Consider the following 25247-nt stretch of genomic DNA (forward strand, 5'->3'; position numbering starts at 1 on the left):
TTCCCAGCATCTTTTAGCCTAGCAATTCCATTTTTTTTTTAAAGACATATTTGTTTCTTAAATATTTGGGCAATTAATTTCCATTTTTATGAACTTTATACTTTAGTAATCTATTCTGTTAGTTTTTAAGTTACGTAATTTTTAATTTATTCAATTGTATATACTATTATAATCTTTTGCTAACCGTATAGAACTTCACAGTCCTGCGAAATATAAACTGATTGTTATGTTATATTATGATGCTGTTGCTTTGATAATCCAGTTTCTTGGGGCCAAGGTTAAAAGTTGAATATTTTCTTTGTGACTGGATTCTTTTGTCTTTTCTTTCAATTCTTCTAGGAAATACTGGAAGTCACCATGATTTTCACATTGCTTACTTGAACTGGGTTGTTCATTTTGAAAATTTACACCCATGTCACATGCAACTTGATTTCCAGCTACATGCACAAATGGAAGATTTATTTCAGTTATGATTGTGGATGGTTTTTATAAGTTATCTCTTTGTATTTGGTTTTCTCTAGATCACCTAAGGAAACCAAGGTCTACCCTACCAGGGATTCAAGATCAATGCACAGCCCATGATACAGGATCTTCAGTGACTAAGTCTACAGTTGTTGAAACTCCGACGGTAATATCAAAATTATCTGTCAATGCACCAGAGTTTTACCCATCTGGATACTCTACTGCTTCTACAGTTGAGTATGAAACCTTGAGTACTGTTTGAGTCTCTTAATTTTGGCATTTTTTTATTATTGTTTCTTGATTGGTTTTTTTACTTACAAACTGCTTGTAATACTTTTCAGTATAATAGGAAAAATTATATTTGGAGCTTTCATGTCCTGAGGCATTGTGTTAGAAAATTGCTGCCTATGTAAGTCACATGAGCTCTATAAACAGCCGGTGCATCCTATTAACTTTTGGTTATGATGCTGTTCTTTTTTTTTGTAATATAATTTTTATTAAAAAATTTTCAAATTACAAAAAGTAATCGGTACAGAGGATATCAAGACATTTTGACTTGAAAGATACACAAGAATAACATCCAGTAAGAATTACCATTCAAAAAGGGTGGTTAATGTACCTCTGTTAACTGTAATAAATGATAATGCAAATAATTGAATATATAACTAATATTCATGAGCAATTATGGAGTGCAAGATAACTAAATTGCTATGGAGATTATAAAAGCATTGCAAGGTATTCATCTAACTTTTCCATTTAGTTATATGTGAACAAGATGGAGGTAAATGTTTATGAACAATGTCTTTGTATTTTCTGTAAAGTAATATTGTGTTCCACCAGAGGTAAATCGATAAGGATGAATTATCCTTCGAATGTTGAACAATCGGTTTCAATGCAAACTAAGAAATCAAATAGTATAGCATGTTTATCCGGTAGCTTTGTAAATTAAAGATATGGATTTCCATATGATATGTTTAAAGTCCAAAGGTTCCAGAAATATTAGAGATTTTTTTGCCATACTTCAGACCAGAAAATAGAGATATTAGCTGTGGAACCACGGGGTGGAAGGGGACGTACACAGATGGGTCAAACACTGGTTGGCAGGCAGAAGACAGAGGGTTGGAGTGAAGGGTCACTACTCGGGCTGGAGGAAGGTCATGAGCGGAGTTCCGCAGGGGTCTGTACTGGGACCGCTGCTGTTTAATGTATTTATTAATGACCTGGAAATGGGGACGAAATGTGAAGTTATAAAATTTGCGGATGACACTAAACTCTGTAGAAGGGTTAGAACTACGGAAGAGTGTGAGGACCTACAAAGAGACCTAAACAAACTGGAGGAGAGGGCGAATAAATGGCAGATGAACTTCAATGTAGGGAAATGTAAGGTCATGCATATAGAGAGAAAGAACCCGATGTTCAGCTACCAAATGGGGGGATTAGTATTAGAGGGAAGTAACCTTGAAAGAGATTTGGGTGTACTGGTGGATACAACAATGAAGTCAACGGCACAATGTGCAGCAACCGCGAAGAAGGCAAACAGAATGTTGGGTATTATTAAGAAGGGTATTACAACCAGAACAAAAGAAGTTATCCTGCCGTTGTATCGGGCAATGGTGTGCCCGCATCTGGAGTACTGTGTTCAGTATTGGTCACCGTACCTTAAGAAGGATATGGCAATACTTGAGAGGGTCCAGAGGAGAGCGACACGAATGATTAAGGGCATGGAAAACCTTTCATACACTGAAAGATTGGAGAGGCTGGGGCTCTTCTCCCTGGAAAAGCGGAGACTCAGAGGAGACATGATAGAGACCTACAAGATCATGAAGGGCATAGAGAAAGTAGAGAAGGATAGATTCTTCAAACTTTCAAAACATATAAGGATAAGAGGGCATTCGGAAAAATTGGAAGGGGACAGATTCAAAACAAATGCTAGGAAGTTTTTCTTTACCCAGCATGTAGTGGACACCTGGAATGCACTTCCAGAGGACGTAATAGGTCAGAGTACAGTACTGGAGTTCAAGAAAGGATTGGACAATTTCCTGCTGGAAAAAGGGATAGAGGGGTATAGATAGGGAGCTACTGCGCAGGTCCTGGACCTGTTGGGCCGCCGCGTGAGCGGACTGCTGGGCACAATGGACCTCGGGTCTGACCCAGTGGAGGCATTGCTTATGTTCTTAAATAAAATATGCTGCGGAGGAAGTGACGTCACCATCTGTGATGGCTGACTGATGTTGGAGCTTTGCTTGCCCCGGCTTAAAACACAGCTCCAACAATGAGAATACGAGGTGGACTGGCCTCCAATAAGCGGGATCCTATGCCGCAATTAGCCGGGAAGCAGCAGGTGAGCTTTGATGGCGGCAGGTTCTAAGAAAAACCGAGCAGCTATGGTTCACTGTGGGGGGCTACATTCTGTGTTCTGTTGCATCGCTGTGGGGCTTTTACTGACTTGGGTGGAAGGGCAGATCTTGGCCCACAGTCTTGATCATATGTCTCTTTAGCTATAAATTACAATATTATTATTAAGACTTAGCCAAAAGGAAAGATTTGTAAACTATAAAGAGTTTTACCTCATGCAGAATTGTCATTTCTTTAATAAGACATTAACTATTTTTTGGGAGGCCCTGCAAGTACCTACAAATCCAAAATGTGGCCCTGCAAAGGGTTTGAGTTTGAGACCACTGCTTAAGACCAATTGGTTGATAACTCTACTCCCATATTAAACTTTAGAAAATCGAATAGATGGGTCTATGGTCTTTACTGTCCCATTGGGATTTATAGAGGAAAGCTCATCCCACAGAATGGGACTATACATACTTCTCCCTGGGGCATGGCTCTTCTTCGTGGATAGATTTGTGGCTAGGAGAAGAGGGGTTGTTGCCGCAAATGAAATCTTGCTGAATAGGGAGTAATAATATTAATAATAATTTTATTCTTATATACCGCCATACCGGAAAAGTTCTAGGTGGTTCACAACAAGCTGAATGAGAAAAATTGCATGAGCTTAGGATGCAGCTTAAGTCTCTGGAATTGGAAGAGGTGAGACGGGCATTGCAAAAGACTAAACAAGCTTATTTTGAATTTGGCAATAAACTGAGCCATTTGTTGGCCCATAAACTCAAAAAGCAGACCCTTCAAAGTTTTATACCCTCTATTGTAACGAGGTGGGGGGGGAGTGTGACATGTTGACGGAAATTGGGAGGGAATTCAGGAAATATCAATGTCTGTATGAGAAAGGGGGAATTCTGGGACAGGAAAAGGTTGAGGGTTATCTTGCCTGGGTGGCGATGCCATTTCTTGCGGTGGGGGAGGCATCCCAATTTTAATTACTGCTAACACTGATAACCGGAACCTCTCCTGGCTTAGACGGATATACTAACACCTTTTATAAGTGTTTTCAGGGAATTATGGCTCCTATTTTAGTCAGAGTCTTTAATGCACTGGGTGATGAGATGATATTGCTAGAATCCTGGCGGCTTGCATCAATGACCCTGTTGCTAAAACCGGAAAAGAGTAGTACTGATTGTGGATCTTATAGGCCAATATTGCTGTTATACTCCGACTATAAAATTTTCAGGCTACTTTGGGCTACTTCTGGCCCTTTGTGCCCAGGGAGCATTCACCTTTTTCAATATCCTTTCTCCCAAACTCCCTGGGTCATTGAGCCTTTTAACTTTATACTGTGTTTCCCTAAAAATAAGACCGGGTCTTGTATTAATTTTGGCTCCAAAAAACGCATTAGGGTTTATTTTGGGGGGGATTTCTTATTTTTTTTTCATGTACAACAATCATCTCTCCCTTCTTCTCCACCCCAATTCTTCCTCTTGGCCCAAAGTGTTGCCAATGCTGATACACCGGGACCAGGTGGGTTTTATTTGCCAGCATCAAGCCTTTGATAATATTAAAACTGCATTGCACCTGATTTGGTATGCACAAAGGCAAAGGATACCTGTGCTTGTACTTTCTTTAGATGCAGAGAAGGTCTTTGATAGAGTTAACTGAGACTTCCTGTTTAAGGTCTTGACCAAAATGGGATTTGATGAAAAATTTCTTTATTGGATTCATTTGTTGTATACTGCACCTATGTCCAGATTCAAGGTAAACTGGATTTTGACGGAACTGGATGAATTGTGTCACGGAACTAGGCAGGGTGTGGATAAAAGTGAGCCGGTTGATGTAGCTGCTATTTGGTCCTCAGTTCATATATTCACATCTTACTATTGTCTGGAATTTAATTCCAGACGGGAGGGTATTGTAAAATTTATTTTCTTAATGGCCAACACTCCCTCCATCCCATTCTATAAGTTAGGGAGTTCCATAGGTCCTGGGATAAAGCTCAGTTACTTACAGTAACAGGTGTTATCCAGGGACAGCAGGCAGAGATATTCGCATAACCCATCCACCTCCCCTGGTTGGTTCCTTAGCTTGCTTATGGAACTGAGGAGCCACAAGCCTGCGTCAGGTGAGAAGGCACTCGCACATTCGCAGTGCGGGCAGTTTGCAAACTTTCTTAAGTTCTTAAAGTGGCGATGCACTTTTAAAGCTGTCTGTACTGGGGCTCCGTGGATGAAGTCATCCACATGTGAGAATATCTGCCTGCTGTCCCTAGATAACACCTGTTACGGTAAGTAACTATGCTGTCTACTTGTTTGTAGAATGAATTAAGAAATTTGATTGGAAGCAGACTTAATAGGAAATTTACTTTATGGGCAAGAGATATTTTAAAAGTGTCTGATCTCCTTACCAGCTAAGGGATAGAGGAGATCAGTGTTCCGCAATTATTATCTTCTAAAGAACGTCCAAAGAGAATTCCTAGATATTTAATAAAGGAGGATTGGATTTTGAATGAAAAATTAGTTAATTCTGTAAGTGGGACATGGCTATATCTTGTACAACCCCACTTTATCTCTGTCTACCCAGGACTTTGTAGGAAGCCTCAAACTTCAGAAACTTAAACCCCTCCCCCCTCTTACCTCATCACTGTCCCTGTAAGAATCGGTTTTCCTTCCTACAAGCCAGGCTGTAGGAGCTTGTCTTTTCTGCTCTTATTTTATTTCATGTAATTTCTGTCTTTGCATTTGTGGTTTTCGCTGTGGAAGTTCCCTGCAGGGACAGCTCTGACTGCGGGAGATTGCAAACCTTTGGAAAAGTCTGCTTCTGGGGGAGTTCCCTGCTTGTCAGTAAACCCTCTGGACAGTCTGCACATTAGATTGGAGCTTGAGGACCATTCCCTTGAGAGCTTGTTCACCCCAGGTTCATCCGCTAGAGCACAGGTGTCAAAGTCGGTCCTCGAGGGCCGGAATCCAGTCGGGTTTTCAGGATTTCCCCAATGAATATGCATGAGATCTATGTGCATGCACTGCTTTCAATGTATATTCATTGGGGAAATCCTGAAAACCCGACTGGATTACGGCCCTCGAGGAGGGAGTTTGACACCCCTGTGCTAGAGGGTCGAGTGCAAGCTGCATGGTTCTGTGGAAGTGCACCTAGAATTGAAGCTAGACTGCATTCCTCTGCCAGGCGTCTGCGCAGCATGTCCAAGGGTGGCAGAGGTACTCGGTTGTGGAGGTCCAGCCAGTGGGGCAGTCAGAAGACTCTTGTTATAATGAGCTGGTTTTAGAATTGTAAACTGCTATAACACTTCCGTTTTTAGCGGTATATTGAGTATTAAATCAAATAGAGTTGGAGGTTGTGGTAGACACTGATCAATTTTCAGAGGATTGTGTTCTGAGTCCAGCTTTCCAGCTATTTGAGGTAGAGGATCTCCCTGTGAACTGTTTCAGCTCTGTCTACAGTGTTTTCCTGTCAGCACATAGTTCTGGGAGTACAGGCAGACAGCCTGAATCAGCGATTGGAGGGGTGTCATAAAAAAGTTTTTTTTGGGGTGGTTTCCATGCATGCCTTACCCCCTACCCCTAAAATCCTGAAATCACTGTTTTTAGTGGGTTCACTGTGGTTTTCCCAGGCTATTTTTAGTCAAAATAGGCATCCTCAGTGGCCATCTTGGATTTTTCCTGATTTGATTTTAAAGTTATTTTTTATACTTGCCAGCTTCGTTTTTGAAAGAAAACCACATGGATGACCTCAGCAGGGCAGGGTATCATGGATTCATGCCTCATTTGCGGTGAATGGCTGTCGGATGCACACATAGGGGATGTCAGAAGGTTTGTGGGGCTCAGCCCATCCCATTAGGGGGGGTTCAGACCTGGGCACGGTTGGAGGGGGGTTATTCAGAGGGCTCAGGTTGGGAAGGAGGAATTGAGGACTCTCCCTGCCCGAGCTCTTCATGGTAGGGGAATCCCCAATCAGCTGAGCCAACAGGACTTCCCAATCAGCTCAGCTGGCAAGGAGAGCAGCAGTGGCGGACATGGGGTGTTTTGGTTGTTTTTTTTTTTTTTTTTTTACTGGGAGATGGGGGAGGAGCTGTTCTTCTGAGCAAGCGTTGGGCACAAATCCTCCCCCCTTTTACTGGCTATTCTCTGCACAATACTGTACATATAATTTGATACTATTTTGCTGAACATCACTAGTTTAAAAAAAAAAATTGCTCCCACCACAGTATATTTTTACCTGTGATGTAGGAGCTTTAAGCATCAAGGCCTGCGTTAATCACAACAAAACACTAATGAATCTTAATAAATTCAGGGACCACGCCTCATACTACAAATCAGAAATAAATAACACCAAAAAAGCATATGACTTCAAGCAAATCAAAAAGGCCAAAAATACAGCATATGCTTTAACTAATCACTAACTTCAAAGAAGAAACAAACAAACATGACTGATTCCCTTCCGACAGCTCAGGCCTTAACAACATATTTCATTGATAAAATCAAGAAAATCAGAGAATCTATCACAACAGACGATAATAACATTATTGATTCAATTGAATCCAAAGAAACTACCAGAATTCCATTCTCAAAATATTCACGATTCACTCTTCCATCTATTCAAGAAATTAAGAGAAGCCTGAATACCCTCAACATCAAGGAAACCTATTATGAAATAATTCCTCCATTCCTCTTAAAACGGTTCTTTAATATCTTTCCGCTGGTTAAGACCAGCCTCGAATCTGCATCCCTGCCTAAACAATGGAAAGAATCAATCGTATACCCCACTGTCAAGATCATAAAGTGAGCTCTCTAGAATTATCCAATTACAGACCTATTGCCAATATCCCTTAGCACAACTCACTGAAAAAAATCGTGTTCTCCCAATTAGCAGATTTCATCGAAAAAACTAAGGTTTTACAACCTGATCAGACTGGATTTTGCCAACATCATTCCACTGAGCTTTCCCTCATTGACCTAACAACAAAGATACTTTATCACCTTGACCATTATCAGTCAGTTTTGCTCATTTCTCTTGACCTTTCTTCTGCATTTGACACAATTGACCATAGACTCTTATTATCATGCCTCCAAGAAATCAGAGTTTCAGACCAGGTCCTGGACTGGTTCTCATCCTTCTTTTCAGACAGGTCCTCTAAGGTTATTTTCAATTCTAACGTTTTAGTACCCTTTAAAAATAAACATGGTATCCCTCAAGGTTCCATCTTATCTCCATTACTTTTAAATATCTTTATGTCTCCGTTCTTAACATTAGGTCAGTCCATAGGTTTCATGATATTCACGTACGCGGATGATGTTCAATTAATCCACCCAAAAGATCTCAGTAAGCCAGCTGAAATTTCCAATATAAATTTGAAACTGGAGAAAGTAAAATCATGGCTAGACGAAAATAAATTGTCATTAAACATTGAAAAATCAAAATCAATGATATTCCCCAGCAAAGAAGGCTTAATTATTCAGGCACCACTGAAACTCAATTCTCTGCCGATTAAAATTGTCAACTCTTTAAAATTGTTAGGGGTCACCTTTGACAGTAAATTTACATATCACCATCACATCAGCAAAGTAGTTCAACGTTGTTTCCATCGCTTAAGAATGATCAGATCGCTAGCTAAACTCCTGGAACCCGCATCCTTAAATGTCTTAATTCACTCCCTAGTAATCTCCTGTATAGATTATTGTAATGCACTGTTCAAGGGCATAACAAAAAAGGAAATCAGGCAACTACAAATTGTACAGAACACTGCTGTAAAAATCATATTCAATGCTAAAAAATACGATCATGTCTCACCCCTTCTTCACAAAGCCCATTGGCTTCCTGTCGAACACAGAATAAATTACAAAATCCTTTTATTGACATTTAAAACTCGTTCAAGCAGCCAACCTGAATTCATTAAGTCTAATCATATCTTACTGCCCAACTAAAGCCCTCCGTTCAACGTCTCAAAATCTCTTAATGATTCCCTCTTTGAAGCACATCAATACTATTAGATCTAACAATTTTGCTGTAACCACCCCTTCTCTTTGGAACTCCATCCCTAACCATCTTCGTTTAGAAGCATCCCTTTCCCATTGTAAAAACAAGTTAAAAACATTCTTATTTCAAGATGCTTTTGATACCTAACTGCCCTTATTAGGGCTAAATTTTTTTAAAAATAATATTTATTCAGATCCTCTCCTAGCGTATCTTTCCTTTTATATTCACTTTCCTTTGATTATTGTAGTTCTTCCCATTTTTCCCTCTTGTTCCTGTATGTCTAAAGTTTGTGTATTATTTGTCTTACTAACTCCCCATAAGATCTATTTTTGTAAAATTTTAACCTACACTTCTGCTATTTTTGTATAAAATAAAATTATTTGTACACCGCTTAGAAGTTTGAGCGGTATAAAAAAATTTTAATAAAACTTGAAACTTGGAAACTTGTTTAAAAAATTTAATGGCATTAGCCAATTGACATGTTAAATGCATTATTAATGTGTTAAGGATTCAGCCCTAGAAAAAACATTAGGGCTTTCTAGAATTATGGCCTCGATTCACTAAAGTCAGCCCTATATTGGTAGCATGGAATATTGCTATACCTTGGGTTTTGGCCAAGTACTAGTGACCTGAATTGGCCACTGTGAGAATGGGCTACAGGGCTTAATGGACCATTGGTATGACCCAGTAAGGCTATTCTTATGTTCTTATGTTGCTAAACTTGTTTTCACAGGTTTAGCGATGATCACTGCTAACCAACCCAATACACAAAACAGCCCACTGCATGTTTTCCCCCTCGATCACCCATTTTCCGATCCAGCCATGCAAATTTGTAAAACCCCATGCAAAAAGGCCAAGCAATTAATTCACTAACATTTGCTTGGCTATTTTGCATTGGGTTTTACTATCCTAAAACCCAATTGCTGTAGATCTGTCGGTAACTGTGTTACCGACAAGTCTGCCTGTTTTTTGTTTTCAGTGGGTTTGTTGTTTTTTTTTTAATGGCACTGATATTTTGCATGTATTACACATGCAAAATATCTGCCCAATTTTAAAAATGAAAAAAAGAGCCCCCTCCCTCTCCAAACCAAGAAAATGGCAGGAGGGATGCCCATTCCCTCCTGCCACCAGACGATGCCCCCGATGCTGCCCCCCCTCACGAATATGGCAGCAGGGATGTCCACTCCCTCCTGCCATTGGGTCGGGTCGCACCCCCCCTCCGTATCTTTAAGTCGGGAGCAGGAGGAGTGCTCAGTCCCTCCTTCTCCACCGGCCACCTAAGGCCCACATTGCTGACAGTGGCTGGCAGAGGAGCAGGAGATAATGAGCACCCCTCCTGCTCCCAACTTAAAGATGCGACCGGGAGGAGTGCGAACCGATCCGATGGCAGGAAGGAGTGGGCATCCCTCCTGTCATATTCGCGCGGGGGTGGGGGATTGTCGGGGGCAGTGACTGGTGGCAGGAGGGAGTGGTCATCCCCATTTTGGGGGGGTTTGGGGAGGGAGGGGGCACTTTGTCAGGTGGGGGGGCTTTTTTCTTCTTTTTTTTTATTGGGCAAATAATTTGCCCAATCTCTCCTGCTGCCAAGAAACACCCTCATCCCCCCTTAGCAGCGGGAGAGATGCCCACACTCTCCCGACGACCCCTGCCCTCTCTCCCTTACCTTGGTTAGATGGCTGGCCAGAGGGATGCCTACTCCCTCCGGCCAGCTGGCTCGCCTCTTCAAAATGGTGAGCCTTCCCCTCCCCAGTGCATCCTGGGATGCGCCGGAGAGTGGCCTAAGGCTCTGATTGGCCTATGGGAGGGGCCTTAAACAACCTGGGCCAACACTAATTCCACACTCTTCCACTGCCAAATACTCCTCGATGGTGAGAGAGATGCTCACGCTCTCCTGCTGCCACACAACACCCCTCCCCCTGCAGCGGGAGAGATACCCAATCTCTCCCGCCACCAAAAAAACCCTCCCAACACCCCTCAGCAGCGGGAGAGATGCCCACGCTCTCCCACCACCACACAACATCCCCCTGCGCCTCCGATGACCCCCGCCCTCTCCTTGGGGAGGGGCCTGAAACTGGACCAGGTTGTTAAGGCCCCCCCCAAATAACCTGGGCCAATCAGAACCTTAGGCCCCTCCCTGGATGCACTGGGGGGAGCCTAAGTTTCTGGCCCAGACAGATAAGGCCCCACCCATAGGAGGGGCTTTAAACAACTTGAGCTAATCAGAGCCTTAGGCCCCTTCCTGGTGCATCCGGGGATGGGCCTAAGGCTCTGATTGGTCCAGGTTATTTGGGAGGGGCCTTAACGACCTGGGCCAATCAGTCTCAGGCCCCTCCTCAAGGAGAAGGCGGGGATCATCGGAGGCACGAGGGGTGTTGTGTGGTAGCAGGAAAGCGTGAGCATTTCTCCCGCTGCCGAGGGGTGTTGGGAGGGTGTTTCTTGGTGGTGGAAGAGATTGGGCATCTCTCCCGCTGCGGGGGGAGGGTTGTTGAGTGGTGGCAGGAGAGCATGGGCTTCTCTCCTGCCACCGAGGGGTGTTTCGGGTATGTGTTTCTTGGTGGTGGGAGTGTGGAATTAGTGTCGGTGACGCAGCAGGAGAGAGTGGGTATTTCTCCTGCCAAACTTCAATTTGTTTTTTTTAATAATTATTATTATTATTTTAATTTGTATTGGGGAGGGGTCTGGGTGTCAAGCCTTACTTGCCAGTCAGCGCTTAGGCACTGATTAGAAAGTAAGGTAACATCAGCTCAGACCTGTTGATAAATTTTGTATGCAAATGTGGCACAACCAGGTTAGAGAATCGCTCGGTGATTATAGAGAATTGCTCAGAGTGATTATTTTAATATTAATGACCTGGTTGTACTGCATTTGCATGGCAGTATCGGAGACTTCTAGAAAACTCAGAAAAGACCTCCTTAAGCCGTTTTGATATTCCACCTCTAAAATACATGCTCGCTAAATCAGCTGGAGCCGATTTAGCAAGCACGTTAAAGCAGATTTTTGTTTTGAGAATCTGGCCCTCAGTGTAAGAGTAGGGCTTTCTCTGGGTGTGTTCAAAGGCACCTATTGAAGTTTGTGGGAAATGGGCTTCAGGAGAGAAATAAAAAGAGCAATAGAGTGGGTTAGTTAACATTTGCTTCTTAAAGGAGACAGAGCAGACTCATTATTATCCATAATTTTAATTTGCATACATTTGGAATAGCAACAGGTACTTTTATTCAGTTAAATCCTCTAGAAATAAAAACTTCTTGACTGTAAATACATAAATGGTTCCATGTAATAAAGTAAGGTTTTTGTGTTGCTGAAGGGCTGTATATTTGTTGTTGCAGACATATGAAGATGGATGTGATGGTCATTCTGCAATGCTTGGGCTATCCCTTACAGAATTTGTGCAGGACTTTTTAAACCGGCTCACTCAACAGCCAGGAAGCTTTGAAACAGACATAGATGAGTTTGCAGAGAATCTTAATGGCTGGGTCACCACAGATGATGCATTACGAGAAGTGGTTGAACTAATTTACCAGCAGGTAATGCTATCAACTATGTCATTTTTAAAAGCAACAATCGGTGGATCCTAAATTAATTTAGTATCATGGTATCGTGTAGAGCTGCCCAAGTCCGGTTTTCAGGATATCCACAATGAATATGCATGAGAGAGATTTGCTTGCACTGCCTTCTTGGTATGCAAATCTCTCTCATGCATGTTCATTGTGGATATCCTGAAATCCTGGCCTGCCAGTAGATCTCGAGGACCAGACTTGGGCAGCCCTGGTGTAGTGATTCTTTCTTATGTCAGTTGACCCTTAACTGAAGAATTTGCTAAATAGGAATGTTAAGTGATCTAATTTTAGAAAATTGCCTACCTCACCATCATGAATTTTGATAAAACTTTGTATGCTGAATCTTACATGACTCAAACTAACTTTGGTAAAATTTAAGATTTGCCAGTGGAATACTTATAGAGATATATCTTTTTGTTTGATACCATACTGTGACTATGTACGGTATTCCTGCAAATTTTTTTGCAACTTGAGTCAAAGTATTTCCGTGGTTATATAAGTAAAAAAATGAAACTTGGCGATCTTATACAACTTTACCAGAAACCGCCATAACATAAAGGAGCAAAAACCACAAAATGAAAGTACATCATATTCAATAAATTTGCACTCCACAGTCTTCAAAATTTTAACATCGTAAACCCCTACCCCCTTTACATCTTCACAAGGCTGCTCCGTATAAAGGTGGTATTAATCCTGTTTTTTCTTCCTCAAGTTGAGGATCTTGGTTCTTACGAGCCCCGAGCATACTGCTTGGATATATTGGATGCCCACTAGAAGATCAAAGCATAAAGGCAATAATAGTCAACCAGTGTAATAACATAAACAACTCTCTACCCACCTAACCCCTAGCCAAAACCTCCAGATACAATCCCAAAGCACAAAGCGACATGTTACAGGAGTAGCCAAGAGAGTCATATCAGTTTAAGCCAGAAACATCCTCACCCCCAACCCCACTCCAGGTTCTAGGATTCAGAAACTGTTGATAGGTCCCACTTACCCAATCCAAGTATCCCAAAGAGCATCCATCTGTCCGATATGGTCAAGACAGTTGTCCCAACCAATTCCCCCCGCCCTACAGTAGCTCAATAATCCCCAGTCCTATGTATAAAGAGCATTCAGTATAAATCCACGCTCTCTCTGATTGACACAATTAATATATGGGTCCCATATCTTCCTAAATTGTAGAGTTCATTTGTGCATCCCTCGTTTCCCAGCACACCAGTTGATGTAGATCTGCATGCCAGTGCCAATAGGAGGGAGGTTACTGGGTAGTCCAACTTTTCAAGATACGTTTTTAGGCTAGCAAGCTGAACTTTCTACATAATTGTCTTTGCCCCCCCCCCAGCCATAGCTCCATATGCCCCAGGGAGATCCAACACAAATTGTTCTCTCGTCCCTTCCATATCAATCCCCAGCCTATTCTTCATATACATGAATATTTCCTTCCAATATCCCTGTATACTAAGACACCACAAAAACGTGACCTAATATGCCAGCAGCCTGCCCACATTTGATACACGACGCAGTCCATATCCCTCCACTATAATAAAGTTGCTGTTGTGAAAAATATGCCCTATATAGTACCCTATAATAACATTCTCGCAGGGAGGCATCCAGCATCAAAACTGGAGTATGTTTAAGTTGAGCTAGCATATCCCATGGTTCCAGAGATAAATGTAAATCTCTAATCCATCCATCACAATAAAAGCAAAACTCTTTCCCAGGAACTATAAGAGCCAATTTTTTATAAAGCAAATATACTGTTATTCTCTTCCCCTTAGCAATCCCCAAAAAATCCCATAGTAGTGTACCCATATTGAGACTTAATGGGACTGGGTCTAAAATAGCCCCAAAATGCTTGAGCTGACAGTAAGCAAAGGTGTTGCCCCAGAGCACCCCTTCTTTAGCCTGCAGATTGGCCTGTTCAATGAAATTGCCTGCTTCTGTCAGAACATGTTCTAAATGTCTAACCCCTTCCCATGCCCAATTGACAAATGCCATATTTTCATTCCTCGACATAAATAAAGTGTTCCCCCTCAGCGGTATCAAATCTGTCACGAAAGGATCCCTCCCTCTCCATATGTCTGATGAGCCACCGCCACGCCAACACCAGAGACTGCAACAATAAACTCTTGCGAAGCCGAAACTGCCTCTGTGCTCCCTGTAAATGTAACAAGGAAAAAATATGGTTCAGCGCATAGTAAGCTCCCTCCATCAAAACCGGAATATACTGTTCCATACTTCCCAGCCAGTCACCCAGATGACTCGATAAACAAGCGTAATTATAGTGCACCAGATTGAGCATTACCAAACCTCCCATTCGTGAGCCACCCAACAGATAGGGGAACTTCACCTTAGGTTTCTTATAAGCCCAACAAAACTGTGCCGAAATTCTAAGCAACATAATAATATCTTTTTGAATAAATTTTAGCGGGAGCGTCTGAAACAGATAATAACCATTTAGGGAGGAGAATTATCATCCTGATAAGGCTTACCCATCCCGTCGATGGCAGAGAGAGCCCTCTCCAACGATCCAGGCACTGACTTGTCTCCCTGACAAGTCAAGGGACATTAGAACTATACAAGGAATTCACATCCATCACTATTTGTATTCCCAAATACCGGAAAGAACCCGCTGTCCATTGTAGGGGTAACCCGACACTCCAGGACTCCCTAAGGTCCCCCGAAGAGGGAAACACTTTAGATTTATCAAGATTGAGACGGAAACTAGCATAATCCCCATATTCCTTTACTATTTCCAAAAACGCAGGGAGTGAAGTCTCTGGTTCTGAAAGATGTACCAACAGATCATCGGCATAAGCCACCACCTTAAAGGAAAAAACCTCTAAGGGGATGCCTGCTACCGTCGGCATTATCACCACATCCCATATAAAGGGATCCAACGTTAAAGCGAACAATAACAGAGACAGAGGGCATCTCTGCTGAGTACCTCTGCCAATGGAGATCAAGTCCAATTCTTTACCATTGACCCAAACATGCACCCTCGGGGAGACATAAAAAAAAACCTCGCACTTCCAAAAGAAACAGGCCCCCCCAAACCATAATCTTCTATGGTAGCAAAAAGGAAGCCTCATTTCACGCGATCTAAAGCTTTTTCCACGTCAAAATGGCCGATCGCATCTGATTATGAGCCCTTTGTTCCAAGGATAGCAATAATTTCCATACATTCTTCGCTATGGATCTTCCTTGTACAAATCCAACCTGGGCATCATGGAGCAGTCTAGGCAGCACCAAGACTAAGCAGTTCGCTAAATTTTACCTCCGCGTTCAACAATGAGATGGGACGATTAAGAGTTTGGGAGCTCCGAATCACACCCAGGTTTAGGGAACACCAGTATCCGAGCAATATTCAAATGTTCTGGTGAAACCTCTGCCCGAACCATCACGTTGAATGCCTGCGCCAAGGGAGCCAATATCTCCTCTCACAGCAATTTGTAAAACTCATTGCGATAGCCATCGACTCCTGATGCCTTCATCAAGTGACTCTGCCAAATGACTGAATACACCTCCTCAGGCGTGATAGGGGCCTCCAACTTTGCTTTCTCCTCAGGGGATACTCTAGGATGCTCAACATTCTGTAAATATTAAGAGGCTCGCAATCCTGCCATCCCTGGATCTGCGTATAATCATCCGTAAAACTGATAAAAGATCTCTCTAAACTCCCGATTGGAATGTACTGTATTTTTTGCTCCATAAGATGCACCCACCTCCAGAGGAGAAAAACCATGGAAAAAAATTCTGAACCAAATAGTGTGCCCTGTATCCACTCTGGTGGTAGGCTGGGACAGGGTACAGGGCACATCTAGTGGTGGGCACGTCTAATGTTAGGCAGCCCCAGGCCAGCCAGCCAGCCCCAAACCAGCCAGTCCCCTCCACGGTACTTTTTAAAATTCCTCCTGTCCAGCCGACTGTGACAACTTTTACCTCCCTCCCACCTTTCCCACGTACCTTTCAATTCCTTGGTGGTCTAGCGGTGGTGCGAGACAGGAGGGATCCCTCCCGCCTCCTGTCCCGGCCGACTGTGACAACTTTTACCTTCCTCTGTACCTTTCAATTCCCTGATGGTTCAGCAGTGAATTGGGACAGGAGTGATATTCCTGCCCCATGCAGAGCCACTAGCTGAATGGCTTCCACGAGTTCTCGCTCCAAGAACTTGTGGCAGCCATTCAGCTAGTGGCTCTGCACGGCACAGGAAGATTGCTCTTGCCCCGGTTCACTGCTGGATCACCAGAGAATTGAAAGGTATGGGGGGAGGCGGTAGGGAGGTAAAAGTTGTCACAGTCCGGGACAGGAGGCAGGAAGGATCCCTCCTGTCCCGCATCACCACTAGACCACAAGGGAATTGAAAGATATGTGGGAAAGGTGAGAAGGAGGTAAAAGTCAGAAGCAGGAGGGATCCCTCCTTCCCTAGCCAACCTCTGGACCACCAGGTCTTGTGGCAGTGCTGGCAGAGGCTTGAAACAGGTCCAGGAGGGAGGTGGGTGGGCGCTGACCTGAATATAAGCCAAGACCCCCATTTTTGGGCCCTTTTTTTGGCCAGAAATCTTGGCTTATATTTGAGTATATATGGTATCTGCCAAAGACTTGTGCAGTTCATTCACATTGGTGTCTTCATGTCTTTCTGTAATTGTTAAATGGTTTTTAAAATAATTTGTTCAATTTGTTTTCAAAGGCTACCTCTGTTCCAAATTTTTCATACACGGGAGCACGGCTGTGTAATTACCTATCTCATCAACTTATTATTAATTCACAAAATGGAAATTTCAGGCAACTGTTGCTGAAAAGGTTAGTAAGAAATATTTCATTATTTATTTATTATTTGTTTGGGATGATGATGAGCATACCTTCAATTTTAATTTTATTTACAGAAGTAGGAGAGAACTAGATTATTTTTTTTTTCATTTTGGGTTCCCTTTTTATAGAACCAACATAAAAAAAAAATAAAGTTGATTTCCATAACAACCTTACTTGACCTGTGCATTGTGCTTGTCAGCCAGCAGATGTGGAGACAGAGATTCTAGAATTCTGAGCTTTACCCTATAAGAGTATGCAACCTCAGGTGTTTAGTATTCTCTTTCTCCATCAGATGAAGGTAGTTTCTGAAAAGGCTAGACTAAATCTTCTGATCCAGTCAGAGGATCAAGTCTCAGTTGAGCAAAGGCCACTGATTTAGTTATTGAAGTTTCATTATAATTTGGCAGAAAAAGGCTGTATTTAAAGCTTTCCTTTGTGGAGTATAGGGGATATCTCTGAGAATCTGAGACCCCCCTCCCCCAATTACTACCATGGAGCCTGGAACTGCAGAAGATTCATTGCCTCTACAATGGGGGCTGCTTATATTTTAGCAGTTGGAACCTGCAGACCTTGCATTTGATGTATTCATCTGCTGCCAACTGAACATGGGCAGGCAGTTGTCTGTATAACCCACTGGGACATCTATTCTGTTTAGACAGCAGCACCAAGGTAAATTTGAATAGCGGTGCCTGAAATGAGGTTTATATGCACTTCAGTGAGAAACCCTGGCATAAGAACGTAAGCATAGCCTCACTGAGTCAGACCAATGGTCCATCAAGCCCAGTAGCCTGTTCTCACGGTGGCCAATCCAGGTCACTAGTACCTGGCTAAAACCCAAGGAGGAGCAACATTCCATGCTACCAATACAGGGCAAGCAGTGGCTTCCCCCATGTCTTTCTCAATAACAGACTAATGACTTTTTCCTCCAGGAACTTGTCCAAACCTTTCTTAAAACCAGTTACACTATCCGCTCTTACCACATCCTTTGGCAACGCGTTCCAGAGCTTAACTATTCTCTGAGTGAAAAAAATTTCCTCTTACTGGTTTTTTAAAGTATTTCCCTGTAACTTCATCGAGTGTCCCCTAGTCTTTGTAATTTTTGACGGAGTGAAACATCGATCCACTCAGGAGTTTGTAGACTTCAATCATATCTCCCTTCAGCGATCTCTTTTCCAAGCTGAAGAGCCCTAACCGTTTTAGTCTTTCCTCATACGAAAGGAGTTCCATCCTCTTTTCCATTACATTACATTAGAGAGTTCTATTCCGCCATTGCCTTGCGGTTCAAGGCGGATTACAAAAGAATTACAAAAAAAGTATTACAAGAAGAAGATATCTGGTAATTTCTAGAGAAGATAAAGAGTAGATGAGGTTGCTTTGGGGGAATCGGGAAGGTATTGGGAAGTGGGAAGGAGCTAACGGTATTAAGTCGTTTGCAGGAATTTCTTGAAAAGTAGAGTCTTTATTTCTTTTCTGAATGTTTTGTAGTCTGGGGTCATAATCAGTAGCTTGGAGGTTTGGTTGTCGAGTTTTGCTGCTTATGTGGCTAGGGGGGCCATCATATATTTTTTTCTGTTTGACTTCTTTGATTGGAGGGTAGATAAATGGAGTGTGGGTTTTCCTATGTCTAGTTGATGTAGTTTGGATGAGGCAGTTGTTCAGGTAGGTTTATGATTTTAAATAGTAGGCAGTAGAATTTGAATAGTATTCTTGCCAGAATTGGAAGCCAGTGTGAGTTGAGATATGCCACTGTGATGTGGTCGTGTTTCCTCAATGAATAGATAAGTCTCAGTGCTGTGTTTTGGATTGTTTGTAGTTGTTTTATCATTGTTGCTGGGCAGGGGAGGTAGAGAATGTTGCAATAGTCTAAAAGATCTAGGACTAGGGATTGTACTAAGAGCTGGAATTGTGTTCTATCGAAGAATTTTTGAACTTGTCTTAAGTTTCTCATAACTGCTAATGATTTCTGTATTGTTTTATTGATTTGTGGTTGCATGATGCAGCATCTATCTATCGTCATTCCTGGTAGTTTTAGAGTGGGTTGAATGGGATAATTGATTGAGTTAATTTCTTTATTGGTTATGGTTGGGACTTTGTTATTTTTGTGGAGGATGAATTTTGTTTTGTCTGGGTTCAGCTTCAATTAATGATCTTTCATCCATGTTACTACTGTTTCTAGTTTTCGGTGCAGTGTGTCTGTCAGAGGGCTTGGTCGCTCTTCTTTGAACCTTTTCTAGTGTTACTATATTTTTCTTGAGACAAGGAGACCAGAATTGAACGCAGTACTCCAGATGAGGTCGCACCTTGGAGCGATACAGGGGCATTATGACATTTTTAGTCTTGTTAACCATCCCTTTTTAAATAATTCCCAGCATCCTGTTTGTTTTTTTTTGGTCTGGGAGTGAGAACATTTAAAGCAGACATCACTCTCCTTTATTTATGTAGATCCTAGTCAATGCCTCTTTGTTTTACCTATTGAAGGGGTTCTATCACACTGTTGATAGCATGGTTGAGGAAGGAAGGCTTCTGGCTTCTGCCAGTGATGTGCCAATTTTACAGATTTGGAAGTCAGCAGAAGACAGAGAGAGAGAGAGAGAGGAGTACTCTGGTCTCAATGGTTTCCTTCCAGTTGTGTGTAATACAGGAGAGCTCTGCAGATGCAAGCGCAGTCATTTCTGACTGAACTAAGGCATAATCAACAGTTATCCCAGGACAAGCAGGCAGGTATTCTCACTAGTGGGTGATGTCATCCGACAGAGCCCCGACACGGACATCTTGAAAGCATGTCTTGCTTGAAGAAACTTAGAAGTTTCGAGATGCCCGCACCGCGCATGCGCCAGTGCCTTCCCGCCCGATGTACCGGGCGTGTCTCCTCAGTTCTTTTCTTTCCGCGGAGCTGAGAAGTTTGTACTTCATTCTGCGCTGACTGAAATTCAGTTTTTTGCCTTCTTTACCCGCGTTTCTGTTTTATTCTTTGATTTTATTTCAATTTTACTTTATTTTTCTAAAAAAAACAAAAAAAAAAAAACTTAAAATTATTTCTTCCGGCGGTTCGGCCGGGCCGGCCTCGTGGCTGCGGCCTAGCGGCTTCGACCTTGCAGCGTCGATTTTCCGGCCTATGTCCCGTCCAATCACCGGTTTTAAAAAGTGCAGCAAGTGCCAGCGTGCGATTTCGCTGATGGACCCTCACCGACGCTGTCTTCAGTGTCTTGGTCCGGACCACGTTCCGAAATCGTGCCGGCCTTGTTCCACGCTCACTGCGCGCTCGTTTAAGCGGTGCTGCTTGCTCTGGGAGTCGATGTTCAAGATGGAGCCTGCCAAGGACATCTCTGCTACTGCGGCTGTTGAGGTTTCGCCAGTTCGTTCGAAACCTGCATCGACGACTCCTGCATCGAGCATCGTGAAGCCCGCATCGTTCGCACCGGCTTCAGCATCGAGTTCAGCATCGGCGCCTGCTTCCGCCTCCTCGGTTCAGGTACCGCCTTCCACTGTCCCTCCTGTGGTCATCAAAGTGCCTAAAGCTGGCAAGCAGAAGCACTTGGCCACGAAGGAACGCGAAGACCATACAGGAGGACCCCCTTTCGGTGCGGATCCCTCCATATCGGCTTCGCTTCGTTCCCTGCTAGAAGCTCAGTTTGTCGAGCTTATGCGCACTATGGGACCCCGGCTTATCGCCAACATTCACGGTGAGCTTCCGACCCCGATTTCAGAGGGCGGTCCGCCCCCTCCCCCTCCTCCTCGTCGTTCGATCTCTCTGCTCGACGAGGGGGATCGGCGTAGGGTGGCGGAATCCTCCAGGAGGGCTTCCCTTCCTGAGATGCCACCTTTGGAGCCCATCACACCTCCACGCCAACAGGGTGCTCGGGCGGCTCCTGATAATCGTAGTCCTGGGCATACTGCATCGCAGGAGGAGTTCTTCCGCACTCCATACCAGACATGGGTGGCGCTGCGTGAATCCACATCTCTGCCACCTCTACGATCCACTGCATCGAGCCCTATCCATTCCTTTGAGGCTTCGAAGGATCAATCGATGCATAGAAGATCTCGTTCTCCGTCCCGTCACCGGGAGGGGCATCGATCTCGGCACTCTTCTCGCCACTCCTCACGTCATTCGGAGGTGTCTCCGCAGAAGAAGATGCAGCGTTTGGGATACTCCTCATCGGATGTGTCCCAGCCGGAGGGGCCGGAGTATGAGGAACCATCTGCCTTCTATTCTCCATGCCGATCTCAGCTCTCTCTGGACCCGGAGGCTTCCACGTCTTCTAGCCCGTCTCGTCGGCCGGCCTTGGCAGACCAACTGTCTTTCTCATCCTTTCTCCGACAGATGGCGGATGATTTGGATGTGACTTTGGACACTGGGTCCAAATATTCTAAAGAGTATTTGGACACCATGCATTTACCTCACCCTCCAGCGGAGACACTTCGGCTTCCTCTACACAAGCTGCTGGACCAGACTTTCATGCGCTGTTTTGAGACACCGTATTCTTTGCCTGCAGTTCCCAGTAAACTGGATGCTCGATACCGCATCGTTCACCATAAGGGATTTGAGGGAGCTCAACTTTCCCATCAGTCCCTTCTAGTCGAGTCCTCTCTCAAACGTTCTCATCCCTCCCAAGTCTATGCTTCCGTGCCTCCGGGCAGAGAGGGGAGAACGATGGATAAATTTGGTAGACGTATCTATCAGAACTCGATGATGGCTACTCGAGTACTCAACTACAACTTTTTCTTTTCTTCATACTTGGATTTTTTCTTGCCGGTGCTCCGCAAGTTCATTCCTTTCATCGATGCTCAGGCTCGTTTCCAGTTTGAAGAGGTGGTGGCGACCCTGTCCCAATTACGCCTTCAACTGATGCAATCCTCCTACGATGCCTTTGAGCTCTCGGCTCGAGCTGCGGCATGTTCGATTGCCATGCGTCGCCTGGCGTGGCTTCGAACCATCGATATGGATCCGAACCTCCAAGACAGACTTGCAAATGTACCTTGTGCAGGAGCGGATCTATTTGATGAGTCTATTGAAACTGTTACTAAAAAGTTGTCGGACCATGAAAAGTCTTTTCAATCTATCATAGAAACATAGAAACATAGAAATTGACGGCAGAAAAGGGCTATAGCCCATCGAGTCTGCCCATACCAATGACCCACTCCCTGATTCTTACTCTCCTAGAGATCCCACATGAATATCCCATTTTCTCTTGAACTCTAACACGCTGCTGGCCTCAATCACCCTCTGAGGCAGCTCGTTCCAATGATCTACCACCCTTTCAGTGAAGAAGTACTTCCTCGCATCACCCTGAAATTTCCCTCCCCTGATTTTCAGCGAGTGTCCTCTGGTTACTGAGGGCCCTGTAAGACTGAAGATATCATCTTTCACCTCTATACGCCCAGTAATATACTTAAAGGTCTCAATCATGTCCCCTCTCTCTCTTCGCTCCTCCAGTGAGTACATCCGGAGTTTTTTTAACCTTTCTTCATACGTGAGTTCCCTGAGCCCCAAAACCATCCTGGTAGCCATTCGCTGAACCGACTCAATTCTCAACACATCTTTTCGGTAGTGTGGTCTCCAGAATTGAACACAATACTCGAGATGAGGTCTCACCATGGATCTGTACAGCGGCATTATGACTTCAGGTTTTCTGCTGACAAAACCCCTACGGATACAGCCCATCATTTGTCTTGCCTTGGATGATGCCTTCTCTACCTGATTGGCAGCCTTCATATCGTCGCTAATGATCACTCCTAAGTCACGTTCCACCGTGGTCCTGGACAAGGTTTCACCATTATCCTGCGTCCTAAACCAAAGCCTCAGCAGTCTCGTCCCTCTAGACCGCCTCAGATTTACCAGCGGCGTTATCAACCGAGGCAGACTCCTCCTGCGAGACAGCCTGCGAAGAGACAGCCTCCGCAGAAGACTCAGCAGAAGCCTCAGATGCCGGCTGCACCCAAGGCTACTCAGCCTTTTTGACTCTCTTCCAGGGAGCATAACCGACGTTCTGTCTTCCCCTGTTTTTCCCATAGGGGGTCGTCTCCATCATTTTTGTCATCGATGGGAGTCAATCACCACAGACCTTTGGGTCCTTACCATCGTAAGAGAGGGATACTCTCTTCATTTCCAGCGGGTCCCCCCGGACCACCCTCCAAGAGAGTATCCTTCCAACTTAACGCAGACCGCCCTTCTTCTCCAGGAGGCTCAGGCCTTGCTTCGGCTTCGGGCCGTCGAGCCAGTCCCGTTAGATCAGCAGAACCAAGGGTTTTACTCCCGGTATTTCCTGGTTCCGAAGAAGACGGGCGATCTGCGGCCCATTTTGGACCTTCGAGTCCTCAACAAGTTTTTGGTCAAGGAGCGGTTCCGTATGCTGACCCTTGCCTCTCTCTATCCCCTTCTCGAGCAGAACGATTGGTTATGCTCTCTGGACCTCAAGGAGGCCTACACTCACATCCCGATTCATCCGGCCTCCCGCAAGTTCCTCAGATTTCGGGTGGGACATCTGCATCTGCAGTATCGAGTGCTTCCATTCGGCCTTTCCTCTTCGCCCAGAGTCTTCACGAAGTGTCTGGTGGTGGTGGCCGCTGCACTCCGGAACATGGGTCTCCAGGTGTTTCCATACCTCGACGACTGGCTCATCAAGGCCCCGTCGGCTCCAGAGGTCATTTCGGCGACCTTGACTACAATTTATTTTCTGCAGAACTTGGGCTTCGAGATCAACTTTCCCAAGTCACATCTTCAGCCCACCCAGACTCTCCCCTTTATCGGGGCGGTCCTGGATACCATCCAACTTCGAGCGTTCCTTCCTCCTCAGCGCATGGATGCACTTCTTCTGCTCTGCCAGTCGGTGTCTTCTCGCCCGTCCATCTCAGCGAGACACATGATGGTCCTCTTGGGTCACATGGCATCCACAGTTCATGTGACGCCTTTTGCCAGACTACATCTCAGAATTCCTCAATGGACCTTGGCATCTCAGTGGACTCAGGTGTCCGACCTGTTGTCCCGCCACATTGTAGTCACTCCTGCTCTACGGCAGTCTCTTCTCTGGTGGATGACCTCTTCAAATCTATCCAGAGGTTTACTGTTTCACTCTCCTCCCCACCAGAAAGTTCTCACCACCGATTCATCGAACTATGCATGGGGAGCTCATCTGGATGGTCTCCGCACTCAGGGGTTCTGGACCAGTGCGGAACGACTCCATCAAATCAATCTTCTGGAGCTCAGAGCCATCTTCAATGCTCTTCAAGCTTTTCAACATCTGCTTCACGACATGGTGGTCCTAATTCGCACCGACAATCAGGTCGCCATGTATTATGTCAACAAACAAGGGGGCACGGGCTCGGCCCCTCTTTGTCAGGAAGCTCTTCGAGTCTGGGATTGGGCGGTCCGCCACAACACCTTCCTCAGGGCTGTCTACATTCAGGGGAAAGACAATGTCCTGGCAGACAAATTGAGTCGTCTTCTCCAGCCTCACGAATGGACTCTCCATTCCAAGCCTCTTCATCAGATATTTGCACAGTGGGGGACGCCTCAGATAGACCTCTTTGCAGCCCCCCACAACTTCAAACTGCCTCAGTTTTGCTCCAGGATATACATTCCCCATCGCCTCGAGGCAGACGCTTTTCTACTGGATTGGGGGAATCGCTTCCTATATGCGTTTCCTCCTTTCCCGCTCATTCAAAAGACTCTGGTCAAGTTGAGATCAGACCATGCCACCATGATTCTGATTGCTCCTCGGTGGCCCAGACAACCTTGGTTCTCCCTTCTACTTCAACTCAGCAGCAGGGAGCCAGTACTTCTTCCAGTGTTTCCTTCACTACTCACTCAACATCAAGGTTCATTACTTCATCCCAATCTGCAGTCTCTCCACCTGACAGCTTGGTTCCTTTCAACATAACTCCTCACCAGTTTTCTCAAGCAGTGAGGGAGGTCTTGGAGGCTTCCAGGAAGCCTGCTACTCGACAATGCTACTCCCAAAAATGGACTAGATTCTCCTCCTGGTGTGTTTCCAATGCCACGGAACCTCAGCGAGCTTCCCTTTCTTCTGTATTGGACTATCTTCTACACCTGTCTCAGTCTGGTCTCAAGTCTACCTCTATACGAGTCCA

General features: G+C 44.5%; 1 protein-coding gene across 4 annotated transcripts in view; it reads left to right on the forward strand.

Moving 5' to 3' along the window:
* Window positions 1-25247, forward strand: part of PAIP1 (poly(A) binding protein interacting protein 1) — a 190961-nt gene that overhangs the window by 65014 nt on the left and 100700 nt on the right. For 3 of the 4 annotated variants that reach the window (XM_033931761.1, XM_033931742.1, XM_033931732.1), the window contains exons 2-4: window positions 522-694; window positions 12114-12311; window positions 17038-17150. In XM_033931761.1, coding sequence (XP_033787652.1) covers window positions 522-694; window positions 12114-12311; window positions 17038-17150 — 484 coding nt within the window. The remainder of the gene's footprint in view (window positions 1-521; window positions 695-12113; window positions 12312-17037; window positions 17151-25247) is intronic. The other variant, XM_033931751.1, reaches the window with a different exon arrangement.

The sequence above is a fragment of the Geotrypetes seraphini genome, chromosome 1 (genome assembly GCF_902459505.1).
Source record: "Geotrypetes seraphini chromosome 1, aGeoSer1.1, whole genome shotgun sequence".
Classification (NCBI taxonomy): domain Eukaryota; kingdom Metazoa; phylum Chordata; class Amphibia; order Gymnophiona; family Dermophiidae; genus Geotrypetes; species Geotrypetes seraphini.